The 15,193-nt window shown below is 41.6% G+C and overlaps 1 protein-coding gene across 6 annotated transcripts in view; it reads right to left on the bottom strand.

The window, feature by feature from the left end:
- Nucleotides 1-9,958: 9,958 nt before the first annotated feature.
- LOC147452411 (mRNA export factor GLE1-like) overlaps nt 9,959-15,193 on the bottom strand; it is a 169,950-nt gene continuing 164,715 nt past the window's right edge. For 5 of the 6 annotated variants that reach the window (XM_086518119.1, XM_086518122.1, XM_086518120.1 and 2 more), the window contains 6 exons: nt 14,458-14,536; nt 13,783-13,869; nt 13,476-13,559; nt 10,884-11,015; nt 10,677-10,799; nt 9,959-10,584 (listed from right to left, as the gene is read on the bottom strand). In XM_086518119.1, coding sequence (XP_086374245.1) covers nt 10,366-10,584; nt 10,677-10,799; nt 10,884-11,015; nt 13,476-13,559; nt 13,783-13,869; nt 14,458-14,536 — 724 coding nt within the window. In that variant the 3' untranslated portion in view covers nt 9,959-10,365. Of the gene's footprint in view, nt 10,585-10,676; nt 10,804-10,883; nt 11,016-13,475; nt 13,560-13,782; nt 13,870-14,457; nt 14,537-15,193 lie in introns of all 6 variants that reach the window. The other variant, XR_015188895.1, reaches the window with a different exon arrangement.

Genomic DNA, 15,193 nt, shown 5'->3' with positions numbered 1-15,193 from the left:
TTTTAAAATTCGATCAGAAAATACAGTGGATCAGAAAATACGACTACTTAGCAAGCTTTAAGCAAGTGCTAAGAGCAAAACATATATTCGATTTCCATACTCAATTCGAGAGGTTTGGAATGACATTAGAACAAAAAGCATTAACATGGTTCCAAAACATTCCAGTAAAAAGCATACAACCCTAGAAGAGTGTGTGTCAGATGCTATTGACTTAGGAGACAATTGTGATATTTTTAACGAAGAATATGTCCTTAAGGATAACCAAAGTGAGAAAACAACATCCACTAAACTAGCACAACTGGGAAAGGCTGCTGCAGCACCACTTTCACCCATAGAAGATATGCTCAAAAGGATGAACGACATGATGAACAACGTGTAAAAAGCACCTATGAGGGGACCAGGACAAGGGATACCTCAACATGGACAACCAATTAGGCAAAAAAATTGGTGTGCAATTGAGAGTAAAATGGACCAACCTTGAGACCCACGAGTGCTACTTGCGACCAAAGTATGATGGGAATGTTCAGTATGTGCCTATGAGGCCACAAGGACAACCCATGTACAGATATCAGCATAATATGGCCCAAGCTCAAAGACCGCCAATGGGTATGGAAAGACCTCAACCTGTGTCCGGTCAACAACCTCCGTACCCAGGACATAATGCAGTGCCTGTAAAGTACATGCACTCCGAACGAGTCATAGATGAACAAGCATTAGTGCCTGTTACATCCTATGGGGAGCCTAGTCCATCTACAGTAATGGTAGAAGGAGATTGGTATAATTCACATCCACCCCACCAATGGAAGAAACCGTGACTTATGCTCCACCAGAGCTCGTACCAATGTATCATGTAGCTAATCAAGGTGTCAGACCTCCCATGGTAAGACCCATGATTAAGCCAAGAACGAAAAACTGTCACAACTGTAATGTAGATGATCATTGAAAAAATGAATGTCCAGAGCCTGACAAAAACCTCAAGCCAATTGAAGCCTATTTCATACAATGTTGCAAAAAGGGAGGACACTTTTCGGAAGATTGTCCTAAAAATCCTTTAAACAAGGATAAAACAATAGTAAACGTAGTCCAAGTGATACCTAGTAGCTCATCAGAGAGTAAACCGATTGTTCCAATCAAGGTAACCACTAAAGCCCAGGCTAAGAAAAAGAAACACAACTCCTCTGATGATTTGGAAAATACGAAAGTTTCCTCTCAAAGGATCAAAAGAAGCAGAAGCAAAAGATATGAGATGAGAAAACAAAAACAACGGGTTGAAATCGAGGAGAAAGCAGAAAAGCTATTCCAGAAAAAGGTGAAAGAAACTGGAAGTGAAATCAAGGAAACAACCGTGAAATTTGAAGGATCCATTTTGGTTGATAAAATTCTTGAGCCTATTAATGCAGCCTTGGAAGCCTACCAAGCAGGACTTAAAGCAGGCCAAAACATGAAAAACAAATGGAAAAACTATCCTTCTCCAGACATGGAAGCATCAACTAAAAGCTTATCAAAATTTGGTAAGAATCACGCAAGAAATGCTGGAAAAAAAAAACCCAAGCTTGAAAGCATCGCAAAACCTGAAGAGCTTGTGGTAGGAGACACTAAAGAAAAGCCCGATGTGGTGGCAGAACCACACCTTGAAACAAAAGAACCAGAACTTATAGTGTCGGATAGCGAAGATGGCTTAGACGGAATTCCATTCGTAGAGGAAGAATGGCCAAGACACTTATGGAAAAAAGTTAGAGAGATCAATGATGGGAGCTTAACTCGAAAGTCGGCTCCTGTAGAGGAAGTTTGGTTGGATAACCTACCTTTTGATATGAATATGGATGTACAATCCTTGTATGGGGATTACGGATCTGAAGCTTTAGAAATATCGAAACCATTGACCTTGAAAACATTACCCTCTTACTTGGGAGATAACGAAGATGAATCTATAGTGTATAAGATTACTCAAGTAATAAGAGCTGAACAGACCCTAGAAGTAGACAACATTCATTCAATCATGTCTACACCCATATGCACTCTTACCTTGGGTGAACTGTTAAAACTCAAACCATATTTATGGAATGATCTATAGGAATCCCTAAAGAAGGTGAGGATAACGGGGTTAATCTCAAAAAATTTGAGAAAATTGAAAAACGAAATGGACAACAAAGATTTGATCTGTTCCAATGAACAAAGTCGGAGAATATTACGAAGAGGAAGAAGGAAACACCACCCTTCCAATGATATATAATGACATTGAAACCATGGCAAAACTGGATAGTGGAGCAAGCATAGCCATAGCCACGAAAGCAGTATGGGAATCTTGGGGACAACCAGCCATTAGACAAACTCGAATGAACTTGCAATTGGCTGATGGACACATCGAGAGACCATAGGGCTGCTTGAAAAAGTGATAGTCAATTCCTGTGGAATTGAATATCAACACACTTTTGCCATAGTAGACTTTGGAACTCAATTATGAAATCATATTGGGAAGACCTTTCATGCGACAGGTACAACTTATTCAAGATTGGGGAAACAATTATCTGTACTTGGAAGCAAGTGGGATCTATAACAAGAGTAAATCTAAAAGATCACACTTATAGAGATGTCTTGAATAAAAAGGAAGCAATCAGCAGAGTAGCATGCAAGGAGTCGGGCAAATTTGGGTATCAAAAGTACAGCTTGATAAGCCGATTCAAATCTGGGTGTCCAAAAAATCACCAACAAAACAAAAGAAGTTTCTAAGGGTAAAAACACAGAGACGAGCATCTCCGAGAAAAGAACCCAACTTGAAATAGATTTGGAAGAAAAAGGAGCACTTATCTTCTCCACAAATCATAAAACCAATCAAGCAATGGAGAGTTAAGTCTCAAAAGACTCCACACCATACAGCACCAAGCAAACCAAGCTACCAATGGCGAGAAAAAGCTCGACAACAGTCAAAAGTGCTACCAACAGCTCAAGCAATCAGCGTACTGAAGCATCCTGATGGTACAATAAAACAGAGAGCACACAAGCTACAAGATTTGCTCTTTGGAAGACAATATCAGAAAGCCTCGACATCAGAAACCCTTGAGTTAATTACTCAAGACCAAGCTCTTGCACAATATAGTGGTTTGAATTGCATTGATCTTCAAAGCATGGTAGAGCCAACCACGGCTATGTATAGACACGATTGTTCAACCCATGCATACCGTAGTTCCGGAGTATGCCATTTAGGAGGGGTGAAGGGCACTAAGTAATTAAGGGCAATGTTTGAAGAGGGAGAAAAAAGTTCGATGTTAATGTGTGAACCTAATAATGTCCTTAAAGTTCATCATCAAGGAAAAATTCACAGATAATATCTTCCCGATGAGTGTAAATAGTGTATATACTATTAGAAAATCATTAAAAAATAGTCCTTTTTTGTTATTTTTCATCATTTTTATTGATAATGAGACTTAAAAATAGGAAATTCAACAAAAAACAATAAAGCTGTGTTTTTCAATGGATTTTCTTAATTATTGGATTTTCACTTTACATTTTTAGAGCAATTTTTTATTTTCTTTGATTTTTTCAATAAACATGCCAAAAATTAATAATAAAGAGCAAAGAAGCTCAGATGGAAAATGGAAGATACAATGGTGATCAGAAAGACAAGGCGGACAAGCACAAAAATTTTCAATGAAATCAAAAGATAGAAGCGGGAAGCCTAAATTAAGCGGCCAGACCTACTTTTGCAAAATTCTTACAGAATGAGCTACAGGAATCCGATCAAAAAATCTTTGAGTTTAACATAGATTTCATGGCCTAGTAGGACTAACGGAGGAACTTTGGAAAAATTGGTTCGGGAAGTCCGGGTACAGATATCCAAGGTAGGCTAAAACCGCCTCAGTTCCACTTGTGGCCTTTGCAGAGAGAGCTTTTCGACCTCTTTCACGCATCTTTTCCGAAGTCTACAGTTGTCCGTTTTCAGCGCCGTCTCACACGAGACATGAGCGGAGCCATGCAAGCGGCAGAGAGGGCCAAGAAGAAGCTCAACCAAAAAGAAAAGTTGCAGGAGCTACCCGCATACCAATTGGATCCAAATTCAGTCAAAGCCGCCAAGGCAGCCGATCTTTCAAAAGAACAACTAGAAGAGCATCACACCATAGTGTTCACCGGCAGATTCAAGAGTGAGGAGGGACATCAGGTAGAGTTGCAACTCCTACAGAAAGAAGTGTATGAATGTCGCCGTGAAGCCTGAGACCAAAGAAGCCAACCGCAGGTTAGAACTCAGAGATTTCTATGAATAGGAGCTGTGCGGTGTGGATTTCCCAAAAGCTTACGAGCTTTTATCCACGATCAAAGAAGATGGATATGCCCAGATTTCTAACCCTCAGGGGAATAAAGTTGAAGTGGTGATAACCAAAGAAATAGTGGCACAAGCACTCAAACTGCCCACAAAAGGAATGACAATGAGGGCAAGGGACAGGAGAACGGCAGGTACTTTTACCAAAGAAACCGCCACACATCCATTTTTGCGGACCTTATTTACAAGCAGGTGGAAGAGCCAACCAGGTTATATCACCAACACTTCCACTTCTTGGCTAAGAGACCACCACGGTATACCACGCCAAATCATGCGGTTGCCACCACCTTCACGCAAGTCCTCAAGTCAACAACCAGGCAACTGGTGAACCACACACAATATGTCTTGACCACGATGAAAGGCACAAAGAAAGAAGGAAAGATTACTTACCTCGGTGCACCAGAGGTATTGACAAGAATTGTATACCATGTCATCGGCATAGCCAACAGCCTACCACCTGCCCCAGACCAAAACACTTCGATAGTGTTAGCTCAACCATCTCCTCGAGATACAAGATCTCGGCCAAGGGATCCTACAAATTTGATGAAGAATCGGCTGAAATCTCTTCGGAAAGACACAACAGTGAAAGCTCGGATAATGAAGAAAAGAGAGAACGAAGAGAGGAAATGAAGAGAAAAGTTGTAGCAACACACCAAGAAGAGCCCGTGCAAAAGCAAGCCCGGTTTGAAAGAGAGAAACATGCATACCAATGCAGCCGACAAGCACAAGGAAACGACCCGAAAAAATAGGTGCCTAGTGGACTTAAAGGACCAAGGACCAAGCATCACACCAGGAAAGAGGCTGAAGAACCCGCTGAAGTACTGGAACGTATGTATCAAGAAGCAGAATCTTTAAAGCTAAAGGAAGCCGAAGAAGCGGCAAGGAAGGCAAAAGAGGCGGAAGAACATCAAGAGCGTGCAAAGGAGACCTCTGCACAAGGAGACGCACAATATGCCTAAGGTGATGTGTCTCCCCGTATCTTTTCTCATGTCTTTGAACACCAAGATCAACCAATGGCAAGCCCAGAACCATCACCGGCAGTTAAAGACACAACAAATGAGCCAACGAAAGAAGCAGAGCCTGAAGAAGAGAAAGCAGCTGAAGCTACACAAGAGTCTGAACAACAAAAGGCAGATGAATCAGCACAACAAGTAGATGTCTCTAATAAAGAGAAGAAAACAGAGAAAGAGCCAGAGACCGAAAAGGCATCAAGTCCTGCAAGCAGAAGAGGACACCACAAGGCTTGAGCAATTAGAAAAACAAGAGACAGAGGAACCACCCTCTACCTCCACGAAAAAAGAACAGCCAGTACTACAACAACAACAGCAACCAACCAGCCATCCTGACATAGCCAAAAGACACATAAGAGGCTACAGAAACATCAACTCAGTTGGCACGACATGAAGATTGGCAATCGAATGATGAAGTCATCCTGCAGGTTAACGAATATGCTAAGCAAATGCAGGAGATGACAAAAAAACTTCGCTCAGCAGCACTTGGTTGTAGCACACGAGCCAAAGAGTTAGAGATGGTGATCGACGCACTCCAAGGGGAGTTAGATGACAGACTTAATGTCATCACTGATCTGCAAAGGCAAGTGCAAGAGCTGAGAGCAGAAGCTGAACAACATCAGCTCGCTAGAGATGAGCAATAAAAAGAAATGGAGGAGCTGGGTGAGCTGCTTACCAAACTGTCAGATTCATGCAAAGCCAAGGATGATCAGCTCACGGAAGTGACAAATGAACTTCTAACTACCACTCTATTAGCTCAAAAAATCCAGGTACAGTTAGATGTAGCCAATGCTTCTCTACAGTACTCAGATCAAAGGATCAATGATCAGACGATATTCTTACGGCAAATACGAGAAAATCCAACCGTCGCCTCAATCAAAGGTACAGACGAGGTCTACAAGGAACTAGAAAAGAAAAATAACGACCTCGCGTTGGAGCTGAAGTTAGAGCAATCTCAGCGCAGAGACCTGGCCTTGATGCGGGTCCAAAGAGAAGATGAATTTGGGAGATGAGAGTAATTCATTCTGTCAATGTCACACAACTCACTCTCAATCAAATAAATGCGCAATAGTACCAATAGTCCCTGCCCTACCCTCTGATAAAAGTTGACTTACTACAGGTAAAAGAAAGGCTTTACGCAGACATGCAAGTCAAGGACACTCATGAAGACCACCCAAAGTGGAGGCTGAGCTGGCTGAACAAAAACCCAAGATACTTGATTCTGTTCACGAGAGCACCTGCGGCCCTGCAAAAAGATACGACTTTCTGTTTTGTATCAAGAGTAAGGACTTGGATAGCACATGAGACACTACTCAAGAAGCGGCCAACTTGGCTAAACTACCCCAGATTGCCTGCTCCAGAAAAGGGACCAACGACTAAAGAATACATGGTGAAAAACCCTAAAGTGCGCCATGTCATTCTTTGAAAGTCTACCAGATTTGTCATGTGCTATGCTATATAAGATCTGCCGAATGCTACTCACATGCATCAAAGTGTTCAATGAGCCAGAGCAAGCAGGCCCCTTGGATGTCATTCCTCGAGAATAACAAAGGTTTGTGCTATGATCTCAGTGGCCAACCTTCCGAAGAAGTCTTCTATGGCTTTTACGTCAGATGCATGTTTCTACCTTCACACAACATGCTGGCGTTTGAGGAAACGTTCTACACGGGATTCTTCACTTGGCGAACGAAGATATTTGCGCCAGTGATCAACAATCTAACCTCAAGGTTTGTAAGCTACTCAGCAGTGGAGCTAAACAATAGTCACTATGCAATTTTTGCAAGTACCAGATACCAAAATGTACTGAATGCGCTTAAAGACCGCCTTGCTAGTCGCAAGTCCGAAGACTACTTCATCCCATAAAGCTATGTCAAGGGACGACACAGGCGAGGAGGAGGGAATGTTAGCAGCAAGCTAACATGGATACCATTTTTCGGAGTTCTCATTGTAAAACACTTTTTATTTTGATAAATCGAGAATATTGTAACTCCTATTTTCTCTGATAAACTCCGTAATTAATGAGCCGGAGCTACAAGCTTCCAGATTGTATCAACCTATGATTACCCATCTTTGGTAGAACTCTCAGATTATTAGTTTTGACCACCAAAAACCTTGGCTAAGATATTTAGCCAATTTTTGTAAGTTATTAAAAAGTTTTGGATAATGAATACACAACGTGAGCTAACGACGCTCACTCCTCTCTTTCTCGCACTTCCTACTCCCTCCCCGATTGTCACATTGTAATCGCGTTTGTTGCATTGCAACTACAAGCAAGAACTCTATGCATTGACGTAAACACATTACAGTAATTCGTAGTTTTTGACGTCGCAGATCTGCGACCTAATTTCATCATAACTAGGAATTAATGCTTTTAAATAAAAAACTAAGTATAGGTGGGATATTGAGGCATCATTGTTAAGCATTTAAATGCATTCTAAGTCGAAAACGACTAAGTAAAAAATCCACTGCTGTTAATAATCGCGATTTTGAAACTTGACCTAACATGGTGTTTGAAACCATAACCATGTGTGCTTAGATCTTATAAACATGTCCTAAGAGTTTCATTACGTTTGGATATCATTTGATGCTGTAACGGATGTGATTTGTTTGCCGATGAGCGATTGGCTTTTGGTGATTTCAGTCACTTCTGTGTAACTTGAGTTAGATGCGAGTTGTTAATTGTTTTTCGAAAGATTGACAACCTCTTGTAACCTCTATGTACTAGTCGAGCCAACTTCATCCCATGGATTAACAATTTAATTGTGATTCTCGCTAATACTACAATAAAATAGGATAGTGAGGTTAGACATGCGTCCCACAGTGACTCACCTTCACCATATGGCAAGCGCCCTTGCACATGATTTAATAACAATTTGAAAAGATGGTGATGGTGTGTAAGTCCATGTTGGCCTGACACAACATCAAGACACAACCATTGGCTGCTCTCTAATCAAGAAAAAAGACACACTCATTCTAGCTACGAGGAGACAAGGATATTTGTTCCTCTTATATCTTCTCTAAGCCCTTCAACATGCACCAAGTGTAATGTCCACCTCTTGTTTGTACAATTATAAAAGAAAAAACCAAGCATTCACCCAAAACTACATGCATGCATATAGTACTTCGATATCCCCATTGCTTGTCATCAAGGGAGTGGGGTCCCTCCCTTGTGCAATGGAGCCAAAAACTACACAAAGTCCTCGTAGGTGTCGGATAAAACAATCATGCCTCTAGCATTGGCTAACTAGTAATAACCACGGCCACGTACACCACACACTACTTCACACATGATATAAAAGCTCTATGAAAGCATACTGCAAGACAACCTTCTACTTATAGGTCCCATCATTGCTATACTAGCACACTGTATGATACGAACAACTTCCCTCATCACGCACTCATAGAAGAGCATGCTAGATATGGGAGCATACCCTAGAATCAATGGTATGGTGTTATGATACGAACAACTTCCCTCATCGCGCAGACATAGAAGAGCATGCTAGATATGGGAGCATACCTTAGAATCAATGGTATGGTGTTGAGTGTAGAAAGCTACATACACGCCTCCACACAACTTGCAATCATAATGATACTGCTTATTGCTAAAATGATGGACCATGCTAAGGGGAGAGGAGTGGTTGACCATGTTGTCCCTGTGAGCATACTGAATTGCAAATGATTGGACTCCATGAGGTGGGTAATTTGTAACCAAGTGGACGTTGACTAGTTGACCATCTGATGAAGTCTGTCCTCCTGCCCCACTCCACATGTGCCTCCTCTCATAACAAAGTTACTAAAAGACCCTATTGAAATTTCCTTAGGTTTTTGGGGTAATAATCAATTTTTACACATAATCCTTCAAATTTTGCCGGTTTTCTTCAAGGTGACCTTCCAACTTGTTCTGGACTTTCGAATCTTAGCCCTTTCAAAATACACAAAGTTCACATCTATGATAGAAAACAAAATTTACAAAAGAATCTTTCACAAACCTCTAGTTAATAAGTCATGATCAACATAGCAGTATATAGAGGATATACTCAAGGGACACATTATTATAGCAACCCTTTGGTTCAAAAGGTAGATATCAAAACACCATCAATCAACGCAATTTTGAGTAAGCATAAATCTAAGATCTCACAAATAAAAATTTGATAAGATCTTGTAAGGCACATGTGATTCCAAAATCTGCATTTCTCTAGGGTCTACTTGGTATTCTAGCGCATGCCTAGGTAAAGCTTAGTGGACTAAAAGCATACATGTTGAAACAATCATAATGCTTTAGGACATATGCCTATATATGGGACAATATGTCAGTATTGGTGTTGTATGATTATGATATAGGGAAGCATGCCAAACTAAAAAACATGTTGAGGGCTTAAACGGCAGAGGATAATACACATTTGACTTGTCTAAGGGTCAAACGATGACAAAGAACAAGAGCTTAATCTCCCCATCGACTAAGCAAGAATTTTGTGATTGAGATATATACCTTTACAAGTCGCAACAAAATTATTACCTGCTTCTCCTCTCCTTCGCACATAAATCCATGAAACCAAGGGTATATATGGTAATGCTTCTTAAGAGGTAAAACGCTGGATCACAGTGCCACGACGTTGCCCTTAGAAAAATTAGCTTGTGAATGCAAAAGAAGAAAATTTTAAGCAGTTTCATTATAAATGTTTGAAAGTACATTTGATGTGATCATGGTCATCTGGAGGCTCTGAAAGAGAGGTCACAACTGAGGTTTATAATGAGGTGTCCAAATATTGGACAATGATTACAACCTTCATAATAAGGGATACTCAAAGTGTTGTGAGCAAAATGCTGACAGCTTGGCGCTGAAAGGCAATCAAAATTGCACAAAAGGTGTGGGTTTCTTGCAAATTCTTCGACACTCGAATTTGATGACATTGAACCCCTACACCTTGTTTTAAGTCTCTTTTTTGTACACAAATCAGCAACATTACAAGGGGGATCCCTTCCCCTTCCCCTTCCCCATAAAGCAAACAATGAGCCACCATCACTAAACTGTGGACATTGTCACTTAAAACTCGATGACAAATCAGTCCTCGGCATGCGCCGTCCTTCCGGCTCCTTTGAGAATTGCTTGGTTACAATATACGTCTCTAACCGGCTGACAACAGCCCTTGAGTCTGGGTCATCTTGCTTCTTTAGATTTGGAATGAACTGTGTAGTGATTACATGCAACATTTTCATGAATGATCTGTTGTACACTTGATACAGCCTAAACCCCGCTACCTGCACATCGAAGCAAGACAAATTAACAGAAAAGTCCAAAGCTATTGTGACAGCCAAAACAAGATGGCGACCCAAGTCACCCGAACCCTAACCTTTAGGTAAGCTTCAAGGGCTGCAGCTGTTAGCCGATCGGCCGGAAGATGGTTGAGTAAGCGTGCACACCATGCCCAACCCTCCTTTAAGCCATGCGGATGAGCTCTGCCATCAGTTTCTGCCTGTCTTGCATGACAACCACCCACAATGAGACACACAAATGAAGACACCCAAGTTCGAATTTTGCATAAAGCATGCCCACCTACTTGGGTAATTGCAGCATACAAGGTAACATAAGCTGTCATACGGTCCGCATAATCATCAGTACTTTCAAGCTTTCCTTCATCTTCCTTGTATCCACATACCTTAAAATAGGCCTGGTCATTCTCAAACTGGCTCTGCAACAAACACAATTCAATATAATTAGCAGCATTTTTGTCACAAACAGAAACAATGTATCTCACAAAAGATAATCAAATTTATTTTTCCTCATTCATGCTTGAAAAAGAGCATTTTCTTGCCTTCGCTTCTTTCTTTTCCTCTTTTCTTATTGGGAGAAAGAGGGTGTGTGTGTGTGTATATATGTTAGCACTAAATTGAACCTGAAGCATGCTCAGGCAAGAGGGTGAGAACATATGTTTGCATAGAATTGCACCGTTTGAGAACAAATGCCACAATAAATCAAGCCTTTGATGAGTCGTGCAAGGTTATAAATGTCAGGTTTGATTCTAAAGTCTAGCAATGTTTAGTAACAAGTATTCGGCCAGTCGAGTTATATAACCAAAGAGATTTTTTCTTTTTGTTTTGAAACGTGGCAATCCACCCTGGAAGGTTGGTATTTCATTGCCTATCCTTTTTCCTTTTGAAGAGGAGAATATCAAGGGTCACTGAGGATGCTCGGGTCAGCCTGTCCTCAGGGAGCTGTACTTACAAAAAGTACTACTGCTCCTGGCTTAAGGCCGCCTGTAGGAGTCATAGAGAGAACCAGGATGGTAGAGAGTAATCTTGCCCTGTTACAATGAAAAGAACTTAGTTGTATGAACACACCACCTCAAGAAATGTACCGACACTCATCCCCTTCCCTAGTGAAGTATCCTACTAGCTGCGAAGAGTGTATGTAAACTTGACACCGGCGAGTCACTGACAGTGCGGTTAAACAGACAACACATAATTGAGCAGAACTGAAACTGGCGAGAGAACTGAAAAAAAAAAGACACAAGGGAGCAGAGCTCTCCACTTAGATGCGGTGGCCCCTGAGGTAGGTGCCCTTTGAGGTGCTTTTCTATTCATCTTCGCATAGATACAACTGCCAGGGCGCCAGGTGGTTCCAAAAAGCAGACCCATGTCATCTACCACATCAGCACGCAAATCGCGCTGCACTTTGAGCCGCATTTCATGCGGGGTCGGCCTCAGAGGACCCACTTCGGTCCAGCTCCAGCTTGACTTTACTCCTCTCTTCCCGTCGAGTCGGGTCGTCACTATGTAACAGAACTATCTCTGTCGATATACTACTGAGTGTTCCGCAGAAATAGAAGGCTGGCCACTGAGAAATAGAAGGCTGGCCACTGAGAACACGCAAGCATCTAGCCTTTCAAACCATCCACACAACGGCAACCACAGTGAAGAAAACAATCTCACCAAGGGGCATCTCAAAAGCATGTCCATAGTGCCCTGTTGTTAACCAAGATCGGTCAACATGAAGACGGAATCCTCCCCTTCCCCCTCAAAAGTAAGGTGAGAACCCAGAAATGGTAACAACACCTCAAGACACCAAACCTGTGCGAACATCCACTCGCTACGGAGGTGCACAAACTCCACGACAGACCAGCAAACAGCACCACAAGACACGAAACCCGTGCCACCATCCACTTGGCAAAGAGGTGCACAAACTCCAGGCCAGACCATATGAGTATGTGGCAAGGCCTAAGGACAGGTGACTAACAGTAATCAATATGTGATGCGTATCTCAAGCAAGTCCGATCATGTCCACCACTGCTAGCTCATGTCCCTACCATCAAACCAGCATGAGCAATAATCCACATCCGGCTACAGTCTCAAGCAAGTCCGATCATGTCCACCACTGCTAGCTCATGTCCCTACCATCAAACCAGCATGAGCAATAATCCACATCCGGCTACAGTATCTGGAGGCCGATCTGCAGGTCCCAGAGAAAAGAATCAGAATCTGGACATGAAGGCATGCGATAGCCCAGTATTGGACCAAGACTGCAACCATGTAGACTGATAATCCCAACTTTGCTACGCAAAAGAAAATGCAGTCCAATACTAGCTACTCAAACAAAGATATTGTCTGATGCTGGTCTGCAGCTGAAGGCCAACACCACTCCTCATGATAACTGTAACAGAGGTCTGCTCTCCCATACACACAAACGCCAAGAATAGACACCATCTTATGAGAATGATGTATCCACATCTCAGTGTTTCCTCTAGGATCCCACTATACAAATAGGGTCCCAACCATCCAATGGACAAGATGTCTTAGAAAGAATGGAAACAAACACCAACCGTGCATGGGTACCATTGGTGATAGTATCTGCAAACAGATGTGACCAAAGAGAGCACCAGTGGGGTCACCCTCAATAAAATAGCTAGTTCCAAGATCTATCATCTGGACTAAGTGAGGCAAAGGAAATACTCCTAGGTGTACCTTTGCCAGAAACTGATTCATTGATATTTGATGCCCTTGGATGGACTATCAATGCAAATAGTTTGATAAACATTTGCTAGAGGATGGCGTTGGCTTTAACAAACCCTTTCAATAAGAGCACATTCACAGATACATGAGATACGTTCGTAATTATAAGATAGTTGGCATAGTAAAACAAGTTTGAACGTTACCTTTCTGAACACATAGTACTTGGGTACAGTAAAGATGCAGATTTGATTCAACGAGGCAAGCACTACATCCATGACTTCAGGAATCTGCACAATCAAACAAGAACAAACTTCTTATATTGAACCAAATTCTATATGTGAGTGACTGGCAGATTTCCATTAGACATTGTTTTTGTGGATCCCGAATGAAAATGCCCTTTTTCTTACAATATGTAATTACATTGGACATGGGTACTTCCCATAGACTAAATCAAGGAATATCTACAACAAGAAGCTGACTGTCAAAACAGATTTTGTTAGTACAACTTACCTGTGAACTGATGTTCACAACAATTTGAGCCAGTGCAAAGGCAAAAGAAGGAAGCTTCGAAACTTGAATCTCACACTGAGACATTAGCTTCATCAACAAAGACAAAGACACATTAGCTTCATCAAGAAAGACAGACAAGAGCTATAATATGCATAGGTCGTTGACTTGCCACAAAAACAGCACCTCCATAGCCATACTGGATTAAGAAAGATCTCTTCCATTTTTTTTGAGAGTGAGATTATGTATCCAGGATTCAGCAGCATCTAGTCTACTGGCAAATGGTGGCTGACATTACAGTCTTTTGAAATACATCCAGATGGCAGAATGTGCGATCCACCACATTGTAACTTTTTGGTCTCATAGGTCACTTTGGTCTTTTGAAGACGTTAATATGACATTTCATTTCATTTCATTTTCTCCTCCCCTCGTTATCAACTGACGTGCGTACTTTAATTTTGAAGTTAATTTACAAGGTGCCCAGCTAACCAGTTTATAAATTAACTCTAGTTTTTTAAACAATGCATGTCTTCATTCTGTGAAGCGTTTAACAACTGATCACTTTAAGACCTTATGATTGAAAAGACTAAGAGGACCTCCCTATAAGAAACATGAGATCAGCATTGTTGCACGGATAGCATTCGAAGTGTAAAAAGCTACAAAATCAATCTCCAATACCTTGGATGCAAAAGTTATCACGGTAAATGCTCGGTTTGCAGGTGGTCCAAGCTCATTTATCAAATTTGAAGACTTTGTCCTGGTAATAGCAACAGAACCTCACTGTGTTGATATGCAGTTTGTGCGCAAGACTGAGCTTGTCAGAACAACATAAATTAATTTATGAATAGAATTGTTTGATTACTTTTCTTTATAAAACATTCAACCTGAGTGTGTGCTTGTATATGTGTGCACGCACATGTTTGTGTTTGCATGAGAGAATTGGGTGGGTGGGGGGAGATCTTTTCCATAGAAACATGGTACGGGGAACGGGAAACGGAGAACGGGGTCGGGACGGCAAAAGTTAGGAAAGAGGGTCAGTGCCCGGAACGGTAAAAATAAAAATCTTTTTTTATTTTACTTTTTTGAGCTACACGTACATCCCATAGAGCTTGAAGCCTTGAACAATGAAGATCGAGGTTTGAACAATGAAGAGGCCTCCTTTTGTAGGCTGTCCCTAAAAGAGCCCCAAAGCAAGGGTAAAAATGGCCCTAAAAGGGCGCTAGGAAATCCCTAAAATTCTGACCTTTTTTTTTTCCAAAAAAAAACGACTGTTGGTTGTTCCCTTGGCATCTCCAGACAGCCATCCATTCCGGACGCCATTCGCAACGGCGTCTCTTGTGATGCCGCAAAACAGGTCTGTCCCCATTCTGGAACGGCCACACCCCACCATCCCTAGGCCACCATTCCCCATTCC

This window comes from Adiantum capillus-veneris, chromosome 8, assembly GCF_014529385.1.
Source record: "Adiantum capillus-veneris isolate H3 chromosome 8, ASM1452938v2, whole genome shotgun sequence".
NCBI lineage: Eukaryota > Viridiplantae > Streptophyta > Polypodiopsida > Polypodiales > Pteridaceae > Adiantum > Adiantum capillus-veneris.
This window is presented reverse-complemented; position numbering and strand designations above follow the sequence as displayed.